This window comes from Tamandua tetradactyla, chromosome X (genome assembly GCF_023851605.1).
Source record: "Tamandua tetradactyla isolate mTamTet1 chromosome X, mTamTet1.pri, whole genome shotgun sequence".
Taxonomy (NCBI): Eukaryota; Metazoa; Chordata; class Mammalia; order Pilosa; family Myrmecophagidae; genus Tamandua; species Tamandua tetradactyla.
In genome coordinates, this window is record NC_135353.1 from 143,140,170 (window position 1) to 143,167,642 (window position 27,473).

The following is a 27,473-nucleotide window of genomic DNA, read 5'->3' on the forward strand; positions in this document are numbered from 1 at the left end:
GGGCCGGGAATCGAACCGGGGTCCTCCGGCACGGCAGGCAAGCACTCTTGCCCGCTGAGCCACCGCGGCCCGCCTGGCCATGCATTATTGATCACTTTAACCTGTTGGATTCATAATGAATCTTTAAACTTGATTTTGCCTGAATGTCTACTAAGGAAGCATCATCTACTGGTAATCCAACAGATGAGCTTCAGTTGAGTGATTCAAGGAGGAATCATGGAAGAATCACCCTAATTAAGGGAGCATATTAAGAAGTTGTTAATCTGGGAACAGAGGACTAAGGTGATAAGAAACGGTTGAGAATATTTGAGGAAGAAACAGTATTCAGTCTTTAGTGAATGACTGTTGATAACAACACATTTATTCCTGATTATTCCTGGTCAGGTGAGCTAACTTATAGGTTGCTTAAACCTCACTCCCCCTATTTTTTTGCCTATTGTATTTGATATATTTTGTGTATTACTGCTGTCTCTTCAGAAGCAGACAAGGAAAGGAAGTTAAGATTATTCTTAATTTTGATATGATAGAAATTTTCTAGGAGGAAGTGGTCATTATTTTCGTCTTGTATCTACTCTTGGTATATAATATGCTAAGTTTGTTCACATTGCTTTTTCTCTTTTAATTCTCATAGCACCCATGTGAGATAAATATTTCCAATTTATAGATGAAGGCATTTTAAGGTATAAAGTACCTCAAATTTATGTTAGTGCTCATTCTAGTACAGTGCAAACAAGGAGAAGAACATTTATTTAATGGAAATCAAGAAAAAGAATGTTTAGGAAATCAGTAGTATAATCATGTAAGGAGTTCGAGAAGGAATTAAAAGTTGTCTATGATCTTCAAGATAACAGCCAGGACTGTGCAGAGAGAGTGAAATTCAGACTGCAATGTGTTTAAAGAATAAGGAGAAAAAAATAGGACCTTCTATGAATAGCAAGTATTCCCATAATTTTGTAAATGATACCCTTCAGGAAGCCCAAGGCGTAGATAGTGTTCAGAGTCACACACCCCTCCAGCCCACCAAACCTCTGTTATTGGACGAAGTAGTTGATCAGATATTTGGTTCATGGATGATCAAATATGGATTTGGCATTGTGATTTCTGTGATTCCTAGGAGTGATAGATCGGCAGGATACTGATTTTTATTAGGTTCATCAGATAATGACCTGAAAACTTCCCCACCATCGCCTTAATCTCTATAGCAGGCCTTTGAACAACAATAGAAGATGTTAATCCAATAGAGGATGTTGAGTAAAAGTTTTTTATTCACACTGCCTCTGCTTGATCTTTCTTTTAAAAAAAATTACTACCTACATTATAACTTTTAAGTATTGTAGTATATGGTTTATTTCTGATTATTCAAGGAATTTGGCTCTGGGTACAGATTATTAAGTTAATTGATGAGTTTTTTGTTTAATTCCATTTGCAAAATTCTGGCTCACTTCCATCCCAGGCACCAGATTTATAGTTGAGACAACAAAAGGCTCTAAAAAAATGTTCTTTCACAAATAGGAGGTTAAAGCTATGTAATGGCTCCATTAATGTGTTTGCTCTGGCATTCTTTAAAAGATTGGACTAGAGTACTTAATTTTCATTAATTTGTCAGGTAATCTGTGCATTTATTATATTCTTATGTAAAACTTTTATTGAAATGCTTTTGTTTTCAGGGTAGGGTATATATTTATTTTAGTTTGTTGTATAATTTACTGCTACATTGCCTTCTCTTTAATCATAATTAATGACTTTTTAGAAGGAATTACCAGTTATCTATCAAGTTGTCTTTCCTTTTCATCTCTTTCTCACTGTGAATGTCAAGGTTAATGACAATATTTAAAGACAACACCATTTTGACCATTAGGAACAATCTTAGTGTTTTAACATTCAACATCACTTCATTGTATTTAATGGCCCTTTGGATTTCTAAAAGACTATGTCTTAGATTATTTGACTTCTCATATCATTAAGGCAGTTTCACAGACATCCAAATTACACATACCTATGGGAGCAAAGATTAAAATTTGGACAAAAGAAGTTTTTATTTTAATCAATAGTTCATTTTCTAATCTATTAAGAGAAAATAAATAAAACTGTTAGCATGCTAAATTGATCAATTAGCATTGAATAGTAAATATTCTGTACTTTCCCATCCATAGGATCGTTTTTAAGATCTTTTACCCCTTTACCATGTGTTACCCTAAACAAACATTGTCACTGATTTAGTATAAATCTAAGGTGATAATTACTGTAAAACTGCTGTATACATCCTTATTTTTAATTTATTGATCAATATACTACTTTGCATGGTACTTTTACACTTTTATTTCTCAATTCGGTGAATATCTTAACTGCTACAAAACCAGAAATTGTATAGAAATTGCTTTATGATCCAAACTGGCTTTTAAATAAACCTTCATTGACATCTGCATCAGGTTCCTCTCACATATTTAGAAATTACATAACAGTAACTTTTTTTTTTTTTAACTAATACTGTGTATGATTCATGGACTGTCAGCACACCCAGGTTTTATAACGATTCTTATCAGCTTACTCATTTGGTAGCAAGTTGTAAACATTTGAGTAAAACTAGGATCCAGTAATCTAGATAATAATGAAAATTTACTTACTCTTTAATGTTTCTTTCATTGTCACCTAGCTATTATTTTGAATCATGTTTTTCTCTTTACTTTTTTTGAAACCTCAATATGTTTTTCAGTTATTCATTTAAGAACTATATTAGGGCATGCAATGAAAATTAAGACCAAAGCCTAGTCTCCCATGAACCAATAAATAATTATGATGTAAGGCACTAAGTAAGAAGAAAGAAAGCTACAATTTTTTTATTGGAACCTTTGTTTATTTTTCTGGACTTTGTTGAGCCCTTTTGTGGTAATGATCTCATTTAAGCCTTGGATTTAATTGTATTATCTATTTCTCAGCTGAAGAAACTAAGTTCAGAGAGATTAATTAAGTTGCTAAATGTAACCCTGATAGTGACAGAGATATGATTCAAACATAGGTTTGTTTGGCCTATGCTGATTTTTCCTTTTTCCCAGCCTGTCGTAGTACATGTTTTAGGAAAAGTTAGGGACCACTTTCTTTTGAAAGGATTAGTAAGGCTTTATGGAAGATGTGACATTTAAAGTAGATGGTGAAGGTTCAGTAAACTTTCTGCAGATAGACATTGAGAAAGGATGGCCTAGACAGGGAGAAATAGCAGGGCAAAGATTGTTGACATAGTGGTCTAGGCTGGAGGGTAGAGTACTTCCCTGGAGAGTTAGGCCAAAGGGTAAAATAGGGAAAGACTTTAGTGCCAACCCAAGATTTTAGCAGGCACTAGGGAGCTAGGCAGATGAAGAACAGGTTAAAAGAACTTTTTCAGCAGAGTATAGGATTGTTTGGAGCAGAGAAAAATCCCAACCAAAATCTCAACCAACATGAAAGAACAGATATGAGATGGACAGTGGAGAGTGACAGCTAATACTTAATGACTGTTGACCATGTTGCAAGTGCTGGTCTAAGTTTTTCATATGTGATCTCATTTAATCCTCATAACAACCATATGTTACAGACAGGTTGAAAGTATAAGATTGGAAAAAGTTATACCCTACTAATAGTAAGCGTATAGCAGTATTGGCTATCGTAACATTAGATAAAAGAGATTTCTTAGACAAAAAGTATTACCAGAGAGAAAGAGAGACATTGTATAATAATAAAAGAGTAAATTCATCAGGAATACATAACAATCATAAATGTATATCCACCAATACCAGACTTCAAAATGTATGAAGTAAGAATTGAGGGACTTAAAGAGAGAAATAAACAATTCCAGTATCATAATTGGAGATTTTAACACCCTTCTTAAGCAATTGATAAAACCTCCAGGCAAAAAATTAATAGATGATCCAAATACTATAACCATGTGCCCTAATTGACATTTATAGAATACTAAGCGCAACAAGTATAGAAAACATATCCTTTTCAAATGCATATGGCATATTCACTAAGATAGAGCAATATATGGGATCAAAAACAAGTTTCATGGAAAGCAACCCAGGTGTCTTATCAACCAATGAATGGATAAACAAAATGTGGTATATATATGCAATGAAATATTATTTAGCTGTAAAAAGCAATGAAGTCCTGAAACATGCAACAACCTGAATGGAGCTTGAAGACATCATGTTGAGTGAAATAAGCCAAACACAGAAGGACAAATACTGTATGATCTCACTGATTTAAGATAATTAGAATAAGCAAACTTTGTCCTAGAGTCAGAATCTAGGACAAAGTTTACCAGGGGCTGGGGGGTGAGGATAGGGAAATGGAAGTTACGGCTTAAAATGTACAGTTTTACTATTTGGTATGATGGAAATATTTTGATAATGGATGGTTGAACCTATTTAACAGCACTGAACCTATTTTGTGAACCTGTTTAACAGCATTGAAATATATACATTTGAATGTGATTTAAAGGCAAAATGTTAGATTGCCTTTTAGATTGTTTATAATAAAAATTTTTGTTAAATCCATGGAAGTACACTACACCAATAGTGAGCCCTAAGGATGCAATTTGTTACAAATGTTCCACACCTGTGCAAGATGTTAATAATGGAGGGGTGAAAGCCAATGCAAGGTCTGGAGTGGAAGCGACAAAATTGGATTTATGTTTAATAGGCAGCTGTCCAGATACAATCTCGGCTGTGTAGTTGTGTGTACAAGCTGTGTGACACTCAGCAAATTACTTAACCTCTTTGTGGCTCAGTTTTCTCAGCTTTTACCACCAGTGCCAGCTAGCTTACTGCCAGGCAGCCTAGAGAGAGAAAAGGTGCCAGCGGAAAATCCAGTTTATCTCCCCAAAGGCATCGAGTAGTACAAATTTATGGTCTCTGTTTCAGGGTGTGTTCTAGTTTGCTAGCTGCTAGAATGCAATATACCAGAAACAGAATGGCTTTTAAAAAGGGGAATTTAATAAGTTGCAAGTTAACAGTTCTAAGGCTGAGAAAATGTCCCAATTAAAGCAAGTCTACAGAAATGTCCAATCAAAGGCATCCATGGAAAGATACCTTGGTTCAAGAAGGCCATTGAAGTTCAGGATGTCTCTCTCAAGTAAGAAGGTACGTGGAGAACTAAAGGGTCAGGGTTTTTCTCTCATCTGGAAAGGCATGTGGCGAACACAGCATCATCTGCTAGCTTTCTCTCCTGGCTTCCTTTCTTGAAGCTCCCCTGGAGGCGTTTTCCTTCTTTGTTTCCAAAGGTCCCTGGTTGATGGGCTCTCTGCTTCTGGTGGCTATGTCATTCTGCTCTCTCAGAAATCTCTTCATTCTCCAAAATGTTTCCTCTTTTATAGGACTTCAGAAACTAATCAAGACCACCCAAATAGGTGGAAACACATCTTCCCAATCCAGTTTAACAACCACTCTTGATTGGGTTACATCTCCAGGGAGATAATCTACTTAACAGATTCAAACATACAGTATTGAATAGGGATTATTCTGCCTTTACGAAATGGGATTTTGATTAAAACATGGTTTTTCTAGGGTCCATACATCCTTTCAAACCAGCACAAGGTCCAATCAGGAAAACTGCAGTGATTTGAACAGAGAAAGCTTAATAAAATAAATTATCAACTCTGACTAAATTATCTGTGAAGGGTTAAAGAGAACACGATAGCTTCTCTGAGGGCAGAGATAGAGAGTAACCAAGGAATGGCAACCACCCTAAAAGCTGGTACTCATATCTCAGAAAAGGTGCAGCTCACTGGCCTGCCCCCAGCGGCACCAGGTCATAGTCAAAAGGCCAGCAGAAAACACCCTCCAGGAGCATCTTGACCAAGGGCAGTGGGCAGGGCAGCCCACCAGGACTGGCACCCCTCTGGGGTTATGGCAAGCCGGCACTGGGATGTCAAACAGTGAAGCACCTGTAAGACTCCACTTGGGACTGCACCCAGGGCCATGAGGCTGGATTAGAAGCTACCCTTACCCTGAAGGTATCCTCCCCTTATGCTGCCCACAGCCATGGGAAGGGCGACAAGGAGCAAACTAAACCACATTCAAGAGAAACTCCTTCTTCAGCCTCCAGCACCCTCGCTGATGAAGCTGAACACCTGGCCATCTTCAAAGCAGGCCGGCTCCATTTTTGCAGAGCTGGCAGTGGAGGATAGATTTGAAGCTGAAAGGCAATAAATGGATAGTGGGCCCCATGGCCCCCTCAGCATGGCCCCTGCTGCGGTTTGGGGCCCTCTGGACTCCTGTCCCACTTGAGCAGCTTTCCTACGTGCCTTGCACGCCCTCTTCCCTCCCACTAAGAGGAGATCTGTGTCTCCCAGGTTCACAGAGGACATGTGGAATAAAGTGTCTTTAGATGAAAGGAATAATGCCAGTACCCGACAACCCCAGTTGGGGAGGGGGTGGGGGTCCCACCAATAGTCACCCTGGAGGGAGGGCCAGAGGCCTGGAAACAAGGATGTCTTGTTCTCTCTGGGGAAGGGGAAGGTGGCTGAGGGTGTTCTGATGGCAGAGGGTGGCAGGCCCCAGTTCTGCCAAGTAGACCAAGAGCTCTGTGCTGTGAAGGACGGGCCTGTATCCACCTTGGGTCAGAGTGGCCATAAGGAGACAATGGTCCCTGCCCCAGCCAAACAGGGAACAAAAGGAGCAGGTCCCAAACAGACAGTCATCAATGGCCATATGGAACCTGGATGGCTGCGGCAGTCTTGGACAGGCACCAGGCTTGGGGTGCGGTCCGGTGTCCCCATTCCAGGCTTCTGGTGACCTACAAGAGCAGCCAGGTCTGAGTGGGCCACAGGCTATCCTCTCGGTCCATCATGCTGCAAGGGGCCACTGCTCCCTAGGGGAGCCTAAAGGGGTTCTTGGAACTGTTGCATGTTGGGGTGATAGTGTGGGGTGGCCTTGTTTATTTTAGATGTGTCTCTCTCACTCATCAGCTTCTCCCCTGACATCCTCCAGGTCCGGCCACCTTTTAAAGCCCACCAGTGACACCCTCACCTCCAGGGCTGAGGACTTGCTGTTTTTGTAGATTTTTCTGTGCCTGGGTCTTCCCCATACCTCAGATCTCTTCCTTAGGGTGGTGACCCCACCTAACAGTACCATATTTAGCAAATAAAAATACAGGTTGCCCAGTTAAATTTGAAAAAAAAAATAAAGGAGTTGCATATGGGAATTCTATATTTTATGCATGATTGTTCTGTAAACTTACACCTTCTCTAATAAAGGGGAAAAAGTCAATAAATTTAAAAGAAAGGTGGGACAATGGTGGCTCAATGGCAAAATTCTCACCTGCCATGCCAGAGACCTGGGTTCAATTCCCAGAGCCTGCCCATGCCAAAAAAAAAAAAAAAGGCAATACATTTAAAAGGATTAAAGTCTTTCAGAGTATGTTCTCTGATTATAATGAAATTAAGTTAAAAATCAATAGCAGTTCTAATTGCAATAGTATCAAAAGACACGAGATACTTTGGAATAAGTTTAACAAAAGATTTGTAAGGCTTCTTCATTGAAAACTACAAGACATTCTCAGAGAAATTAAAGACTTAAATAAATGGAATTATATAAATTATTAAATCAATATTATTAATATACCTATTCTTCCTGCCACAGACTTGGAGAAGATATTTGTATCTTCTGGTATCCAAAATATATAAAGAACTTCTACAACACAGTAATAAAAAGACAACCCAAAGCGGGCCGCGGTGGCTCAGTGGCAGAGTTCTCGCCTACCATGCAGGAGATCCAGGTTCAATTCCCGTACCTGCCCATTAAAGAAAAAAAGACAATACAATAAAAAAGGACAAAACATTCAGACGGACACTTCGCAAAGGAATATACATAAACAGCCAATAAGCGCATGAAAATGCTCAATATCAGTAGACATCAAGGAAATGCTAATTAAAATCCTAATTCAAACAAGATGTGCTAAAACTGTTACTGGAGGTTAGTCTTTAGAGGTACTTGTAATGGGATTCCTATTACGGGATAATTTCTTAAATATGATTACAATGCTCGTTATGTAGATAGTTGCATATATATATGTTTGACACTACAAAGGTACGACATAACTGCTACCCCCATGAAATTTATACTGTACTGGTACACAAAGTTTTAATAAGAAGCAGAATAGAAAGCTAGCTAAAATAGCATCCTCGCTATAGATGAACTTCTATTTTAGAAACTTGAGCTCTAGTTATATGTTATCGAATTCTTTAGTTATATAGTATGTAGCATGTTGTTGGCAAGAATGAAAAATGTTGCTGTTATTTAATAGTTTTTAAACCTATTATCTTTTCTGTTAAAACTTAGAAACAAAAGAACTTGCTTAAATTCTGAATTTTTTTGTTAAGCCTTTGTTATAAAAACTGTTCAGTTTTCTCTATGAAGTCAAACTTATTTTCTTTGCAGATTCTAGTTTGTTTTTTCAACTGAACTGGCCCTCTTTTAAGAGTACTTCTAGTTCAGTATAGATTGGCTTGCAGTATAACTCACTTTTTAAAAAACAGTGAAATGCAAATAACTGGCAGAATTAGTTCATTGTTTAGAACATATGTCCTGGAGTTGCTACAGATATATGCTAGAAATCCAAGTGGAATGTAGAATTTTATCTGATTAATAAGTAGGATAATTAGAGAAACAAACAGAAGGGACAGAGGGACAAAAAAGACTTTATTGGGATGGACTTGGTAGTTAAGCAGTATAGTGTGTGCATAAACTCCTTAGTTTGATTCTACTAATCTCTCCCTTCCCACTCATCATTGGTAACTCATACAGTGGCAGTAACAATGACCTTAGTGTGCCACCACCTGAGTTTGGTTCCTGGGTCGTCTTGGCCACTGAACTTTATTGGGATCTTATCTGTATACCACAGAGAAGTGACATTCGCCTTGTTTATCTTACAGGGTTCTTTTAGAATCAATGAGAAGAAGTATGTGACACTAAGAATTATTTGCAAATCTAAGGAATGGAGCTTTACCTTATTCTTTGGCGCCTAGGGAGACAAGCCCCAGTAACTGCTTTCATTTACTGTGATAATGGAGTGTATAAGTGATTAAGCACTATGCTAAGGGATTCTGGAGCAGTGATTTCCAAAAATGGATTGTACTGGGGAACTGTTGATAGATTCAGAACGTATCTGAAAATGCAAAATCTTTCTTTGGTTCTTAAGGGCAAATAATATGAAGTCTGTCCGATTTTATTTCACTTAATACAAAGGACTGTTTACCAATAACCCATAAATTAATAGAAACAATATTCTATCAAGATATCAGGATACCCGAATGCCTGAAATTCTTGTCAATGTTGCAAAGTGTCTACTAGATTTTTACACATACAGATAATTGGGAACCATAAAATGATTTGAGAAAATGAACTTAGTGCATGGTGTTATTTTTAGTTGGTTCTGATTTTTCAGGTTTTCTTGCAGTTTAATTATAAAATGCAATAGTTTAATTTCATCATTATTACTGTGATGGGTTCCTTGGTTAGCTTTACAGAATTTCTAATAACTATTGCTTAATCAGAGAATTGCTGAAGCATAACCTGCCAAATTTTGCTTTCACATTGACATTTAATTGCTGTCACTGAATTTGTACCTCTGACCCACTAGAAAATGAGAAACTGGTGAAATAGGGCATTTGTTCTAAGTAATTGGAGAGGATCAGAACTGTTTTAAGAGACACTGCTCTATAGAGGTTGTAAAAGCAGCATTAAACATAACACTTGCCCTCACAGGGGAACCAAAGACAACATGAAGTAATAGAAAGGTTAAATACTCCAATATGTGGATACTAGAAGAGATACTTGTGAACCTACTTCACTCTTGCTGATTAACGACTTGATCCCTTCTTACTGGCTTTGCTTCTTCTTATGCAGAATCCTCAGACCCCTGCACAATTGAGAGAAAAGCCCGAAGAATCAGTGTGACTTCTAAAGTACAGGCGGATGTCCATGATACACAGGCAGTAGCTGCAGAAGGTTTGTAATTACGTTTTTGTGCATAATGTTCAAGACGTGTTAACTTATGTAGAGTTCATCATAACTATAGCAAGACCTTTATTATTTCCTTCAAAAAATTATGCTCTGTGCTGTTTCTCAAGCTATGTTGTCCAATAGAAATATAACATAAACCGCATATATAATTTTTAATTTTTTAGTAGCTGTAACCAAGAAATCAGGATTTTAGGAATGATTTTGATGACTGAATCATTATATAAATACTCCTTTTTACTTTCTGGTATATTGGAGTAGGCAGAGGGAAATTCCTGAAATCTCTAAATTATAATCCATCTGCCTTGATCTCTGATAATGATTGTATAGCCCTTATCTTCTGCCCCTGTGATTATAAAAACCTTGTGACTAACCTTCATTTGTACCCAGTTATCCACTTTCTCAACTTTAGAGTCTTGTAATCACTAAAGACAGTCCCTAATGTTTATTAATGAAGGGTCTTAGGTCAGCCCAGCGCTAACTCACCCCAAGCCCAAAGTTATCTTGATCACCAAGACTGGATCTAACCAAAATGGGCCCACCTGACATGCTCAGTAGCTTACACTTTAACCTACAAGTTACCTATACCTCGTTCTGCCATTTTTTTTACATGTTCTGTGACTAAGCATGTAATCAGTGTGCACATGCTCAATAATTTGATCCCCTATAATTAAATCATATGAGGCCCCTGTGCTCATTATCTTAAACCCTGCTCATCTTTTCGCTGATAAAACTATCAGAATTACTACAGTTCAGGGAGACAGATTTTGAGCCGATAGACCATCTGCTCTCCTTCTATGTGCCTAGTAATAAGCCATTTCTCTCCTTGAAACCCCAGTGTCTCAGGAATTGGTTATTGAGTACGTCAGGCAAAAGATTCCATGACCTTTGTCAAGTAACCTAGACACAGTAAAAAAATAAAAACAGGTGAAATGAATTTTTTGTATTTTATTTTACACCATATGTACGAAATATTATCATCTCAACATGAAAGCAATGTAAAAGTAATTAGCAAGATATTTTACGTTTTTGGTTTACATACTAAATCCTCAAAATCTACTGTGTGTTTTATACCTTTGAACTTTATAGCCCATTCAAACTGGCTACATTTCAAGTGCTCAGTAGTTACATGTGGCTACCATATTGGACAGAGCAACTCTAAGGTAATAGTATCTAGAAAACAAGGCCAAATAAATAATAATAGCTCTGGATTCTGTAACTTTTCACTCAAGTTTTTTAATGTTCCTTGAATGTCTTCCTGGGATTCAGTTGGAATAAGGTTTCTAAAAACATTGAGTACTTTTTAGTTTGTGCAAATATCGTTTGATATTTCTGGAATTCCCTTTAATGCACAAATAATGTATTATTAGATGAAAAACTCCCATCCTAAGAACAAGCCAAAAAGCATGAAACTACCCTGCTGCACTACATACTTCATAGTGTTAAAAAGCTAAAACTTTCTTCTTTTACCACTGGCATATTTTCTGTTTTTCTGAAAAATAACTACTTTTCTATATATTTTTCATTTGTCTGGAATTTATTTCATAGAAAATACATTTGCAGCTCTAAAAATTTCTAGTTGTAACCTTTTGAGGAATTTCCTTCTATTAATTATATAATATGAGTATTGAGTCAAGTAATGAGTTATATATTTGTGAGGATTTTAATTTTTATGGAAATTTAGCTTATTAATATTACCCTATTAAAAATAATTAGTTTTAGGGCAGTGCAATGGTGGCTCATTGGCAGAATTCTCACCTGCCATGCTGGAGACCTGGGTTCAATTCCCAGAGCCTGCCCATATAAAAAAAATATATAGTTTTTAAGGAGAAGTCTGTTTACTTCAGTTCATTTTTGTTTATAAATATGCATATTCTTTTGAGTTTTTTACTTTCTAAGAGGCCTGAAATATTTTACCTTTTAAAATTTTATTTCGCAAATGAAAAATTGTACACCTGAAAACTTGTAAATCGAAAGAATGTCTTTTGGGTTTTAGATTTTTCTATTTAAACAGTACCTTGCTATGATGAAGTGAGCAGTGTCTTGTTCTTGGACCAAAAATAATTCTAAATAAGTTCCTTTTAAATATATTTTTTTGGTAAGTTACTTCAGAGTATTTGATATTTCCAAATTAATCGTCATAGTACTAAACAAAGACGCAAAGAGTGTCTCTGGTTATCTTGGATTACTTAGATTAAAATAATTTATCCAATTATTTATGTAGTTTAGAAAAAAGGAGAGTTTGAGAAACCGTTTCATATTAAATATTTGCACTGCCACAATCTAAAATTGAAGCCTACATTTTGATTAGCATATAAAGTCAGAATGTAACAGCTTAAATTTAATGTCTTAAATTGTATAATTCTGTAATAAATATTTCATGAAATAGAAAGTTCCCTGCCCATGGAAACACTAGTGGTCAGTGAGAGGATGGTTTGCATAGATTTTTTCTTTTATCTTTTTATTTCTTTTTCTGGAATGATGCAAAAGTTCTTTTAAAAAAAATGATCATGGTGATGAATATACACTATGCGATGATATTGTGAGCCATTGATTGTGCACCATGTATAAAAAGTATGTGTGTAAAGATTTCTCTATAAAAAATTAAAAACAAATAAATAAATAAAAAATAAAAATAAATGAAAGTATGGCAAAAAAGAAATTCCCCTGCTCTATAAAAGTATAAAATTGATTTTTTAGACCCTGTCCATTAAAAACCAACAGCAGTATGATAGGACTTTTGTGTGTCCAGTTTTGGGGGCATATAGTTCTTTTAAAAGATAAAGACCATTGTACAAGAAAGGATCTTTTCTGGAAATCATAGAGTGCATGTTTTTCCTCTAACCTGAGGTTAACAATGGACTTTTTGTTTCTCTATATGAGACTAAGAAGGAAACTGTCAAATCTACGTGTTTTGGAGTCATGAACCAAAAGACACACGATGAGTGATAGTGGCAGTTAAAAACATCAGTTGTTGCAAGAGAATCAAGCCCTTCTCCTTTTTATACTCATAGGAATTAGCCGAAGAACCTATAATTTTTTCTGTTATATTGTAAGGCTAAGATAACCTTCCTGGTTGAGGCTGAGCCTTATCATATTTTGGGGTAAAGGTTCAGGGACTATGCTCAATTCTCTTCACCTGTTGGGAAATGATTTACATAATCCATTTATAATGAAAGACAATTTATAAACCAGAAGTCAGTCAATTAATTTTCAGTAGAAGATATGTTTAACTCAAAATGATGACTGGTAAAACCTCCCTAGATCTCAATTTCTTTTGTTACCTATTTAAGAAGATTGATTACTTTTGATTTTAATATATTTCCAGTTCACAGTGAGAATTTCTGGTATTTTACAGGTGTATTATCCTAGACCCCTGACCTTGCCACAGATTCTAGGATGAATTCCATCTGGTGATCTTTAACCTTCTCTCCACTGATGCCATTTTCTGTAGGGTCTGTCCTTAAACATAGGACTTAGAAATTAATCCTAGAAGCGAAGAACCTTTTTGCACACAAGGCTAGAGAGAATGAGGTCCTTGGAAGACCAGTTTTGAGGTTTTGATTAAGTCTTGAGGATCAACATAAGAATGCCAGCATTTTATATTATCAAGTTTAAACATTTTTTTAAACTAATAGCTAAAGAATATTTCATTGCCAAAATGGTAGAAAAGAATCTTGGACTAAAAGGCAGTCTTCTTTTTTTTTTAATCTTTTTTATTAACTTTTTTATTGTGAAATATAACATATACAAAAAAGCAATAAATTTTGAAGTACATTTTTTTGTTTTTTAAAATTTTTGATAAAACCAATCAACATACAATATGAACATTCTTTTTTTCATCACATAGTTATATATTCATCATCATGATCATTTGTTAGAACATTTGCATCAATTCAGAAAAAGAAATAAAAAGAAAACAGAAAAAAAATTCATACATACCATACCCCTAGCTCCTCCCTTTCATTTATCACTAGCATTTCAATCTTTCAAAGTACATTTTAACAAGTAGTTATAAAACAGGTTTTAAAGTTCGGTATGGGTTACAGTTCCTTAATTTTTTGTTCTAGCTGCTCCAAGACACTGGAGACCAACAGAAATATCAATTTAATGATTCAGCAGTCATATTCATTTATTAAATTCTATCTTTTCTGATACACTCCTCCTTCTCTTTAAATAATGTATATACATAGAAGCAATAAATTTCAAAGTACAGTGAGACAGTTAGTTATAAAACAGATTTCCAAGTTTGGTATGGGTTACAATTCCACAGTTTATTTATAGCTGCTCTCTAAGGTACTGGAGGCCAAAAGAAATATCAGTATAATGATTCAGCACTCATAGTCATTTGTTAAACCCAACCTTCTCTGTATAACTCCATCATCACCTTTGCTTTTTCTCCCATTCTTTTGCGGTATCTGGGATATGGCCAGTCTAACTTTTTCATGTTGGAAGGGGCAGTTGATAATATGGGAGAGGGGGATGGAACTAGTCGACATTTTGGAAAGGCTGATCCCTCTACATTTCAGGACTTATCTGGTCCAGGGACCCATCAAGAGGTTGTAGGTTTTAGAGAGTTATCCTAGTGCATGGAATCTTTGTAGAATCTTATATAATTCCCTAGGTACTCTTTAGGATTGACAGGAATGGTTTTGGTTGGGGTTTGGCAAGTTACGATAGGTAGCAGTGTCTAACAGAAGCATGCATAAGAGTGACCTCCAGTGTAGCCTCTCGACTCTGAACTCTCTCAGCCACTGATACCGTATTTGTTATACTTCTTTTCCCCCTTTTGGTCAGGATGACATTGTGAATCCCACACCGCCAGGGAGACTTTCACCCCTGGGTGTCATGTCCCACGTAGTGGGGAGGGCAATGGTTTCACTTGCAGAGTTGGGCTTAGAGAGAGTGAGACCACATCTGAGCAACAAGAGGTCCTCCAGAAGTAACTCCTAGGCATACTTATAGGTAGACTAAGCTTCTCTGCTACCTACATAAACTTCACAAGAGTAGCCTCAAGATCAAGGGCTTGGCCTATTGATTTGGGTGTCCCTAATGTTTGACACAGTATCCAGGGTTTACCCGGTGGTTAAGTTTAATAGTTCCATAATTTGTCTCCCATCCCTTAAGGGACTTTGCTAATACAGCAATCTTTTTTTTTACTTTTTTTATTGTATAGTATAACATGTATACAAAGCAAAGAAAAAAGCAGTAGCTTTCAAAGCACTCTTCAAAAGTGGTTACAGCATAAGTCCCAGAGTTTGTCATGGCTACCATATGATCCTCTCCTATTTTTCCTTCTAGCTGCTCCAGAATATAGGAAGCTAGAGGGCTTAAATTTTTTTTTATCATCACAATTGACTTTTCTTCCTTCTTCTTTTTGTGAAAAATAACATATATACAAAAAAGCTATAAATTTCAAAGCACAGTACCACTATTGGTTGTAGAACATATTTCAGAGTTTCACATGGGTCACAATTTCACAATTTTAGGTTTTTACTTCTAGCTGCTCTAAAATACTGAAGACTAAAAGAGACAGTTTAATGATTCAGCATTCATATTCATTTGTTAAGTCCTATCTTCTCTGTATAATTCCACCATCACCTTTCATCTTTCCATCTCTCTCTTTAGGGGTGTTTGGCCTATGGCAATTCTAAATTTTTGCTATTGGAAGGGTCTGTCACTAATATGGGGTAGGGAGATGGAACTATCTGATGTTCTGGAGAGGCTGGGCTAGGTTTCAGGACTTATCTGGACCAGGGACCCATCTGGAGGTTGCAGGTTTCTGAAAAGTTACTCTAGTGCATGGAACCCTTGTGGAATCTTATATATTGCCCTAGATGTTCTTTAGGATTGGCTGGAATCCTCTTTTATATTGAATGAATTTAGCTTTATGAAAGACTTACTGTACATTTTATCTTTCTCTTTTTTGTCTTGTATGAAAAACTTTCTTATGGACTGTCACTGCCATTTATGAATTATCAGTATAAAATGGAGTTTAAGGTCTTGTGGAAGAAGGCACACTGTTTAACATAGTATAGATAGTGCTATAGGGAGCAAAAGTCAAGGTGAGCTGAAGTTGTAAGGGAAAACTTATGGAGGAAACAGAATTAATTCATCAGTACTTTATAACATTTCTTGTTTTCGTTTTTGTTTTTTTTCATTTGGCTGGAATATAGCATAACTTTATTATCTATGGATAATGAACTAGTTAGGTAATCTATGCTCAACTTTTATCTGTCTTATGGCAAAAAAAGCAAATTGTTTAGGACAAAGTAGAAAAGAAATATATACATATAATAATCTTTCTGTTCAGTTGTACATTTTCAATAGATATGTTTCCAAATTGGCTTATACACTGTTAGGAAATTACCTCCCTTGTTCTTTTTGGTAGTTTTTAATTTCAATATGGGTTATAATTGGAAAGAATTCAGTCTGTTCTCTGTCTCTTTTTAATCCTGACTTCCCGCAGAACATTTAACTGGCTCTAGACAGAGTCCTCGGGCACAACCACGAGATGAAGACTACGAAGGGGCTCCATGGAATTGTGATAGCTGCACCTTTCTGAACCACCCAGCACTAAATCGCTGTGAGCAGTGTGAAATGCCACGGTACACTTGAATTCAGAAGAGTCTGCACCAGGTTGAGAATGAAATTTTGAGCACCCATCATGAGAAAAGGAAACTTCAGGAATGTATTCATTTTCCTGGCCTTTTCATTTCAGATTACACAAGGGGAAGGAGAATGACACTGTATCCACTTGTGCTTACTAAAGAAAAAATGGGGATTTTTTTTTTCCTTTCTTAACTCATTGCAGGATGAGAGGTAGAAAAGGGATACTTGAAACCAAATCCGGGAAAGGAGTTACTCCTAAAAGAATGTATACAGAGAAATCAAGAACTCTTCTGTGGAATCCTTACTGTTAAAGTTACTGCTGAGTGGCCCTTATTTTTTAAACTAGAACTTTGAATCATGGTGTGAAATGTTACAGTTTATATAGACAAACTGTGAATTACCAGAGCAGACTTACCTGGTCACAGCTCTCTGGAAAACAAAGGCTTCCCTGTGCTTCTTCCCTTTGCTTCCTGCCAAAGAGGAGGACAGGAAAAAGCACTCAGATTTTTTTTTTTTTTTTGCAAAATAGTAAGGATATTTGTAATTGCTGCTTTTTTCAGGGGTAATTTCAAACACAAATACATATACACATAGAAGATGTTTTAAAATGTGACTTGGTAGCAGTCAGGAATTAGGCATATCATGCCCTGTGTTCTAAAGTACAATCAGAGGTGGGAAGATCCCTTTTGCTTGTACAATGATTCATGAAGCTGTATCAACACTGGTACCTAAGACCTAATTATGCTACATAATAGATATATATTTTTAAGTTACTGCATGCTTTTATTAGGCCATTGGTTTTAAAACTTAATAAGTCCCTGCAAAGTATGATTTTATAAATGATGTTCTTGTAAAACTGCGCTTTACTAATTGCACAGTGAATGTATTCCAAATGTAAACCCATTCCAAAATCCATTTGGAGATCTTGAACTCAACTGTGGTTCTATAAGAAATGTTTGCAGTCCACAGGGCTTTTATTTTTCCTCCTTCCAATTTTGTGAAGAATCAATGATGTTTACAGCACAGATAGTACTTTGTGCCATAATCCTAATTTAGCTGAAAAATAATCAATATTAGCTGTTCAATAAAGATTTATTTGCACATATGTTAAATGAGTGTGAGGGAAATTTCAGTTGGCCGATATCTTTAAGTTGCACACTGCGTCATTTGGGGAGGAAAAAAAGACTAATCAAAAACTGTTATTAAGAGAAAGATGAATACAGAGGACTTTGAAACAAAGAACTGTTTAAATTTAACATACTGTATTCAGAGATCATATTGAGTTCATTCATGTAGTTCAAGCAATATTAAAGCACTCCTTATTAACGAAAACAGAACTTTAGAGTGTGGATAACTGAAGAGATCGAAAATCACTAGGGTGCATCACTAGAAAATGAATTATAGCACATTTAACTAGGGTGTCTGCCACTCTTCCTAGCTCAGAATTTGATTTTGGAATTTCCCCCCATTTTGATGAATATAAACAGCAATAAAGTTGGTAGGTTTTCCAATCCTAAAGGATTTTACCCGAGGTTATAAACCTAGGAATATCCTCTCTCCCATATCATGTGCTCCTACCCGCATCCCACACCTCTCCCTCCTTCCCACCCTCTCTCTCTCTCCCCTTCCGTTCCTCTCCCCTTCTCCCTCCCCTCCCCCCATTTCTCTTTCTCTCAAGCTGTCACTGTATTCTTTTAGCAGTAATCTCTGGCAGACCTGGAAAAACAAGCTGCACTTAATAGCATAATGAAACCAAAGGCATAATAACTCATCATAGTTTTCCATCAAAAATCGTAATTTTACACTCCACCTACAGCTTTGAAACCACTTTTTCATATGTGGAACATTCCCTCAAATATATCCACTCGTCTCACAAAATAAACATGACTATGTAATTACACTGGTAAAACATCTCTCATACGACAACTGTAGCAAAACTGTGAAAATAATGGTGAGAATGAAGATGGGCTTAGAATCATTGACCTGAAAATAGTGTTCTTTAAAGGCTTTTGCAACACTGATATCTTGTCAGATCTGTATCTTCAGTAACAGTCTACGGTCCTGTTCTATAATATGCCAATGCCTTTGCCTTTGTATGGTTTCATATCTCTTTAGTGATGGTCAACCCAACTTGGTTTTATATAACAGTAAGGAAAATATATATACTGCTTGGTGTTCTAGCTAAAAGTTTACTAGTATTCTTAGTGATATTATGAAGTGGCAGCAGTTAACTTGGCAGTTGTCAGTTGAGAATGAAAGTAGCATGTATGAAAACAGTCTGATGCTTTATTAAAACCATGTAGATGACTTTAAAACTATTGCATGAAAATTCATCAAGGTTAATAAGCTGTTATCATACAGTAGATGCATGGGTTCAGTCCTTTGGTGATACATCTAGCCGATCATTGCTTTCACCTACCAGGAAAAATGAGAAAACAAGTCTATTTGTTATGTTTGTTAGGTGTGAAGGTGAGGTATGAGACATCAGAGATGGATTTTAAGGAAATTTTACATATATTAATTTAGGATTGTGCACAAGTTTCAAATGCCAACATGGGCTATATTCATTTGTTTAAATGAGCAAAATTATTTGACACTGATAAATTTGATATATTTAACTGTGTCTTATACATAGACTGCTTCTTGCCTATGACCAGTTAGAACAAGATTTCACCCAACTTTCAAGGTACCTTTTCAAAAGGATCTCCTAGTCAGATCGCTGTGTACAGACAATTGGCATGTAAATGGTAGGGTATAAATTGGATGATGGATGCCTGGCTGCTGAGGTGCCTGTGCTCTTTTAATCAGTTGGTGCACTCGTTTCTATTAAGATTTTTCTCTTAAGATACAACTAGTTTGATTCATCTGGTAACATATAGCCCTGACTATTCAGTTTACATTATTTCACTGTTTTGTAAAATGGGTTTTTAGAAAGCACATTTGCCATTCTGTTAAGTACATTGCCCCTTAAATTATGGAGTAATTCTTAAATGTTTAAATGGCAATAGAGGTACCAGAAGCTTTCTAAGCATTGTAAAATATTTTGAATTGATGTTGACCTTGTATGGGAGAGAGTAGAGGCAGGGGGTTTTAAGGAAACAAAAGAAATGCCTTGTAAAAATGTAGTTTTAGAGCAAAGTAATGATGTTGGGGAAAGTGTTGCTAATTTGTTTAATTCCCTGAATGAAATGGGAATTGTGATGAGCATTGTAGTAATTTCTAAGGAGCTGGTCTCAATTTAAGTACTTTTTAATTAATAAAAGAAATCAATGTTTCCTTAAATTTTGTCATTGCTTTGTCACAGTTATCTAGGGTTCATACCAGCTTTCTGTGGCAATTCAATTATGTAGTATTTTTAAAGGTAATTGTAATGTCTTTTTGATGATATAAATGAAAAGCAAGAATATTGAGACAGAAAAATTGTCCTTTAAAAATATCATTGATGTATCCTGGAATGTGAAAATGTCCCTTTATAGTTAAAAATTGAATTATTTTAATATTGTACCATTGTTCACACCTTGAATGAGTCCACGTTGCAATGTGTGTCTGTATACCTGTAGAGGAAGAAAACTGACGATTTAAATGTTACTTTAAAAAATCAGAATAAATTGGGCACTGTGTTGCACCACTACTGTATCTTTTTGAAAGAATTAACATTATTTTCTTAATTGTAAAAGTTAATTCTGATGACGTTTTCACATTTGCCAGACATGCATTTTTTCCTGTATTATTTGCATCCCCAAATATTTAATACAAGTAGATTTTGCATGGCTTGGGCATTCAGAGATTAATAGAATGATGAACTCAATTTTCATTTCTAAAGCCATGAAAAGTTGCTCTGAGACTGAACAATTCTGAATTCTTATTTATAATGATACTTAGTGTCCATGTTTTCCTACTGTAAGTAATTGATCAGTTTCTTTCAAACAGCAAGAACGTATTAAATCTTGTAAATACCAAGTCTCTCTTAGATTTCTGTGTATGCTGTGAATGAAATTATTTTGAGATGAAATTGTACAAAGGCATTTTAAAAGGCTATGCATGCATCGTACCGCCAAACAGTACATATTCAGAGAGTCAAAGATTCCTGCAAAATAAATTAATAAACTAAAAGCAAACACTATGTTCTGCATCTTTTCTGTGTATTTAGAAATAATTCAAAGTATCAAACTAGTTCTAGTTCTAACACTCACATATTTCTGGACTGAAATATGCTGTCTCACAAATGTACTCTTCCATCACATTTCTGTTCCTCTCTTAGAACAAGTAATGGTAATGTTAGATTTGGGGTAAGTAGTAAGTGCACATTGCTGTGATTTAAAAATTTGGCAAAAATCTATATATAAACAGATTTTATATAAAAGTTGGAATATATTAGGCTCTTACATTTTTCATTCCACCTTTATAAGAGAATGAGTAATTTTCTATTATCTGCATGTCATTTATAGCTAGTTTTTCAAAAGCAAATAATCACAGAGGGCTTTGACCCTCATCTTGCCAGGGTCTGTAGTCAACCTTCCCAAATTTTGCACAGAAATCATTACAGATGAATTATACTAGACAATCTTTTCAGTAATTGAGAGCCCTCCCTTTTTTCCTCCCAAAATATAATTCACCATAAAGCTAGGACTTCTAAGCTTTGGTCATGACTAGATTTAGGGACTCAAATAAATTTGACCAGATGATCTTGCTTCCTTTTTTTTTTTTTGCTTTATTCAAATTTTCTAAAATTTGTAACAATTATACATTTTCAGCATAATTTCCAGTCTATTTTTTTGATCTATGAAAAATTACAAATATACAAAACTATAGAATTGTATAATGGCTCTCCATTTACTCATTACCCAGCTTCCAAAATTATTTATAAGGAGTCTTATTTCATCTGTGTTCTCATCCTCCTCCCATGTCCCAGATTGTTTTGAAGCAAATCCCAAACATTGTCATTTCATCTGTAAATAAACTTTGTTAACATAAGCACAGTATATTCATACTGTACCTTAAAAATCAATAATTTAAAAAAATACCCAGTGTTAAGTTCCCCCAGTAGTCTCACAAAATATCTTTTACAAGCTTGTCCAAATTTGGGTCTAAATAAGATAGACTTGAAATTTATGTCTCTTAAATCTTTACTGCATAAATTTTCCCTCTCCTCCTCCCTCCTCTCTCTCTCTCCCTCTCGAAAATCCAGTTATTCTCCCAGGGGTGTAAAGCTCTCTGGCAACATGGGACAGGACTCTCAGGATGAGTCAGGACCCAGTATCATGGGATTGAGAAAGCCTTCTTCACCAAAAGGGGGAAAAGAGAAATGAGACAAAGTTTCAGTGGCTGAGAGATATTAAACAGATTCGAGAGGTTATCCTGGAGGTTATTTTTATGCATTATATAAATAACCCTTTTAGTTTAATGCATTGAAGTGGCTGGAGGGAACTACCTGAAACTGTGTGTTCAAATAGCCTTGATTCTTGAAGACGAGTGTGTAACTATATAGCTTTTACAGTGTGACCATGTGATTGTGAAAACTTTGTGTCTGATGCTCCTTTTATTCAGGATATGGATAGATGAGTAAAAACAAAAAATAAATAGGGGGGAATAAGGGGTAGAAAAGGGGGGTAGATTGAAATACTAGTGATTGATGAGGGAGGGGGTAAGGGGTATGGGATGTATGAGTTTTTTCGTTTTACATCTTTTCCTGGAATGATGCAAATTTTCTAAAAATGATCATGGTGATGAATACACAACGATGTGATGATATTGTGAGCCATTGATTATATACTTTGGATGGACTGTGTGAAGATTTCTCAGTAAAAATATTAAACAAACAAAAACAAAAAAAAACCACAAGCTAAAAAAAATTGCCACAAATGTGATGTTTTATAGCTTTAGTACTCTTAGCACTCATGTAAATAATAGGAAAGATACATGTAAGTAAAAGAAACATTTATTACAAACTATAAAGTAGTGTAATTACAATTGGTGCATATAAAAATAAATTATGGCAAATATAATGGGATATTAAACCCAACTACTGAAAATCATGTTTTCAGAAAATTTCTTAATTACATGGGAAAAACAAACAGTAACACTTCATGTATACAGTAGGATTCTAACTATGTATATTTGTATATTTAGACACAAGGAAAAAATACTGAGAGGAAATACATCAAAAAAGTTACAGACATATCTGTGTGATGAGAATGTGGATGATTCAAACTTTTCTCCATTTTTAGACTTTTAAAAAAACATTCATAATCAGAAAAATAAAAACAACATTCAAACAAAATATGTCCCCTTAAAAAAAATCCAGTCATTTATTAAGTGGAATACTTTTAAAAAAAAGTTCCCTAATCAACTATTAGTTTACTCTCCACCAAATAGTATGGTAATGTATAGAAATAATTTTTAAAATAATATGTGAAAAAAATAAGATTATTTCTTATTCCCCTCCTCCCCTTCTCCCATCATTTCCCACATTCTGGGTTAGCCCTTTTAAGCAATTGACTTGTTTTGAAATAAAAAATTACTTCAGAGCTGTTGGATTACCACAAAGACTGCATGCATTGTACCTGCACAAAAGTGGTTCACTTTAGTGCTCATTTTTATAGAGAAGCACCTGTTAGAACTACATTATCTATTTGTAATCCCACTATCCATGCAATGATTTCTTTTTAGATGTCCAGTTCAGTTTTCCATACAGAAGTATTAAGAGGGGGGGCTACTGGTGTCTGGGAGATACCCAGTATACATATTCCACCTGCATCCCTCCAAAGCCTTCCTGACCTGACTGTCCTTTTAAGCCTTTTCTAGGACATGAACTAGGTAATGTTTCATGATGGAAATGGAGGTTTCAAAGGTTTTAATAAGATATAATATATAGATGTGATTTCACCAGTTCGTTTCACCTGTTCACCTTACACCAGTCCAAACCATCTCACTTGTTCTGCCTTTTGAACATTGGTGGGTCTGCTTTTAACGACCTTTTCATGACATTACTGTGGTAAGAAAAATGTAGTGGGAGAAAAGTCACATGATGCAGTCTAACTTCATAGGGTTTTGCATTGCAGGTTGGGAATGAAACCCTAGTTACCATATTACTTCTCTATTATATCACTTAATTTTGCCTTATTTGTGCATTTACTCTCTTGGGGACCTCCAGGGAAGAGGCAGTTTTCAGGTAATTGTGTTCCCTTGACCAAAAACTGCTAATATTTATAGCTATTTCTGAATCCCACCCCCCAATTTTACTTTCTTTTAGATCACTAGTAGTCACCTGTTTGGGTGTGCATGATATGGAAGAGATTGTCATTTGAAAGCCATTTGGAGTTGAAGGGAGGGGAAAAATAGATTAGCACATTGAAATAGTTTCCTTTCCCTATAGGCTTCATTTGACAACCAAATGGTCACAGGTGGCAGGGGAACTCCTATTCAAGGTTACAATTTGAATCTTCCAAAATTCCACTGAAATAACTGATTAAAAAAAAATTAAGTGTTGGAAAACAGGGAAGGGTGCTCTCAGGGTTTCAGAAATAACAGGATGAATTGACGGTAGTAGCATCCAGTGTCAGCCAGCCCACAATTCCAGCTGACTGTGAAGGTCAATCTCCAAAGCAGGTTTACAGAACTCAACAGAGCACACGAAGACCCTAAGCTTTGAGCAGAGGGCAAATGGAAAGATCTGGAAGCATGGAGTTTGCAGCATTTTCTTTCCATCTCACTTGGCACAGTTCACTAAATAAGGAAGGGAGTTAGAGTGGCTTAGCCTCATCAATAAAGGACTTAGTAATTGTAGTTGTTAGGATCAGGTGTCAACTTGACTAGATGATGGTGCCCAGTTCTGTTGCTGTGGACTTAAATCATTGGCTAAGGGGAATGCCTTCCTCAATGAGTGACGTTTAATTTAGTTAGATGGAGGCTTTAAGGGGAAATGTCAGAAGAGAGCTTGGCACAGCTCTACAGAGTTCAGCAGCCCAGCAGCCCAGCACACCTCAACTCAGACATTTGGAGATGTAGAAAGGAATCACCTTGGGGAAAGCCAATTGAACCCAGAAGTCAGGGAGGGAAGACCCGTGGACATTGCCGTGTGCCTTCCCATGTGACAGAGGAACTCAGATGAAAGCTACCTGCCTTTCCTCTGGAGAACTGTAAATTTGTAACTAAATAAATCCCCTTTGTAAAAGCCAAATCCATCTCTGGTGTATTGCATTCCGGCAGCCTTAGCAAACTGAAACAGCAGTGTACCAAATAACTTCAAGCTGCCACAGCAAACGTGGAAGAAAAACTTGCTTGGCCCAGGCGAGGATTCCAGGGAGAAATTTTCAACCTAACGATAAGCACATAAAACACCACCCACTGGCTGGCTTCTTATTGACTGGTGCCTCTTTATTGAGTGGCTAAAACCAAAAATTTACCAAGTATTGGACTTCCCTGTGTTCCCTACTTTATAATCAAGTAATTTCCAGTCAAGATAAAACTACCGAAAAAAAAATTAGCAAACTTTTTGCTTTTCTTTTGGTCAAAGATTGAAAGATTTGAGCAGTGTAGCCCACATAACCTTTTTTAAAATCCTTTTAAAAGAATTAACATATGGAAAGATTTGCATTCTTAAAGAAGGACCTTATTCTATAGCATCAGAACAAACAAAATTTACAAGGATATTGTATATCTCAAAAAAGACTCACCAGGAAAGGTTGCTTTCAAATAAAACTAATTTTACTAAATTCTAAAATACAAATAGAGTTAGGGAAACTTCAGAAAACTGACTCATTAGAGAAATTATTCTAGAATTCGGAGGAAAGAGATAAAGAGATGAGGAGCTAACACATAAGAAATGTGAAGCGATTAGAAATAGCACACAGGACAAACAAAGCAGGTGGAAAAGCCACAAGGGGTGGAGGGAAAGGTTGTAAAAGCATTACCTGCAATGAATAGTAAAAAATGAAGTTGACACCAGAATTCTCCTAAATCTTTGTGTAAAACTTGAACACAGTTCTGATTTCAACATGCAAAACAGACAAAAATATTGACCATTATAATCACTTAGGTTAAATCTCCACTTGAGAAAATTTTATAGCTCAGAACTGTTTTTTCAAATGTCCACCAAACATTTACCACACACACACACACACACACACACACACACACACACACAAGATATCAACTTCTAAAACAAATTATATGGGCCCAAATTTTTCTGACTTCAAAGCATTGGATCTAAAAATTACCACCACCACCCCACCCTGCAGAAATATATAAAGTTAGATTTACTTCATGCAAATCCTGAACAAGAGGCTTTGGCAAAGACATCATCTCAAACTAAAAAGAAGGCTTAAAACTCCCAGAGAACAGGGCAAAATAAAACAATGCAATGTCCCAGTGACATTTTAGAGAATACGTCTGTTGAATTATTTCTAGATGCAAATTGATTATCCACAATATCTGTAGCAGAATAAGTTGCAGAAAGAAATAATTCAGAACTCGAAGTTGACATCACCTGTGGAAAATATATTTCCAGCACAAGATATATTTGTACAATCTGTAATGATGAAACAGAAATGTGGAAAATCACAGCACAACTATTCCTAGAGAGAACACTTTTGTAGTCCAATATGGTCAGTGTTGAAAATCCTTACTCGCTGGAGACCTCCAGGCAAGAGCTGGATCAAGGTCAAGCTGATGTGTAACATGTGTGGGAAAGCGCTTTTAGAAGCAAGCAGCTTGAGAAGGCACCTGAGAATAAGTAAAGGAGTCAAACCCCTCAACTTCCACTTGTGTGGAAAGACATTTTTACCCAGCTGAGAATTCGTGGAAGAACTCATACAGGGGAGAAGCCACACAAATATAAATTATGTGATAAGGGCTTTACTCAAAATGTTATCTTGTCATCCATAATTGCATACATAATGGTGAGGAAAACCCCTATAAATGTGATGTGTGCAATTCACAATTTGCACCTTCTAGCAATCTCAAGATTCATGCAAGAATGCAGTGGCGAGAAGCTATACGTCTGTGATAGGAGTGGATAGAGATTTGCCCCAGCCAGCACGTTTACCTATCACATTGGTTGGCATACTGGGAAAGCCTTCCACGTGTTATATACCTGTGGGAAGGTACCTGCTGTCTCTAATGCTCTTTTCCGCATACAGGTGAAAAAACTGCAAATAGGTGGTACTTACTGGGGGGCAAGCCTTATTTCCTCAGGAGAGCTTAACAGACACTTTCGATCCCATCAAGAAGAAAGATAATTTATTAGGTAGAAATTTTACAACGATATCGCAAATTGAAAGACATGAAAAGCAAAATTCCTTTCAGAACTGACAGGATCTGGATTCCAGTGTCATATCATACTTTTAGTGAATGAGATTCCATACAGGAAAGTCCTTCATCAGAAACTGTGGCTGTGAAGCTTTCTGGTATGACTTTACCACTAGTTCTTCCACTTGGGACTGAAGATTTGACACTAGTAATGAATCTCTTGCATCAAACATTTTGTTGTTGGTTAGCTAGGAGCAGTTATCAGAACCAGAGTATTTATTTTGTTGTTGTTGTTATTTGCAACAGTTATACTGACTTTGCAAGACATTCGGAATTGTTGAGATGTCTGATAGTAAACCTAAGTATCTCTGGTAAAGTTCTCATTTACTCGAGGAAAAGCACTTGATGCTTTCAAGCACTTCACTTTGTAATGCTTGTTTCGATTTTTGACTTTTAAATCTAAACTATACACACAGTATTTTTAGGAATGAATTATACCTTGACAGTACTTTTAAAAGAGAATTATTTGAGGTGGGTAAATTTTACTTTCTTTTCCAGCTGTGTCAATCCCTTTTTTTTTTTTTTTGCATTTAAGAATTGCCCTTCATTTATATAAGTAGA

At 36.0% G+C, this 27,473-nt stretch overlaps 1 protein-coding gene and 1 pseudogene across 3 annotated transcripts in view; both read left to right on the plus strand.

Annotated features, from left to right (window-relative positions):
* TAB3 (TGF-beta activated kinase 1 (MAP3K7) binding protein 3) overlaps positions 1-22,770 on the plus strand; it is a 111,157-nt gene extending 88,387 nt beyond the window's left edge. For all 3 annotated transcript variants that reach the window (XM_077145425.1, XM_077145424.1, XM_077145426.1), the window contains 2 exons: positions 9,879-9,980; positions 16,462-22,770. In XM_077145425.1, the coding sequence (XP_077001540.1) occupies positions 9,879-9,980; positions 16,462-16,610 (251 nt within the window). In that variant the 3' untranslated portion in view covers positions 16,611-22,770. The remainder of the gene's footprint in view (positions 1-9,878; positions 9,981-16,461) is intronic.
* A 2,963-nt stretch (positions 22,771-25,733) lies between these two features.
* On the plus strand, positions 25,734-27,258 carry LOC143672109 (uncharacterized; annotated as a pseudogene).
* The last annotated feature ends 215 nt before the right edge of the window (positions 27,259-27,473 follow it).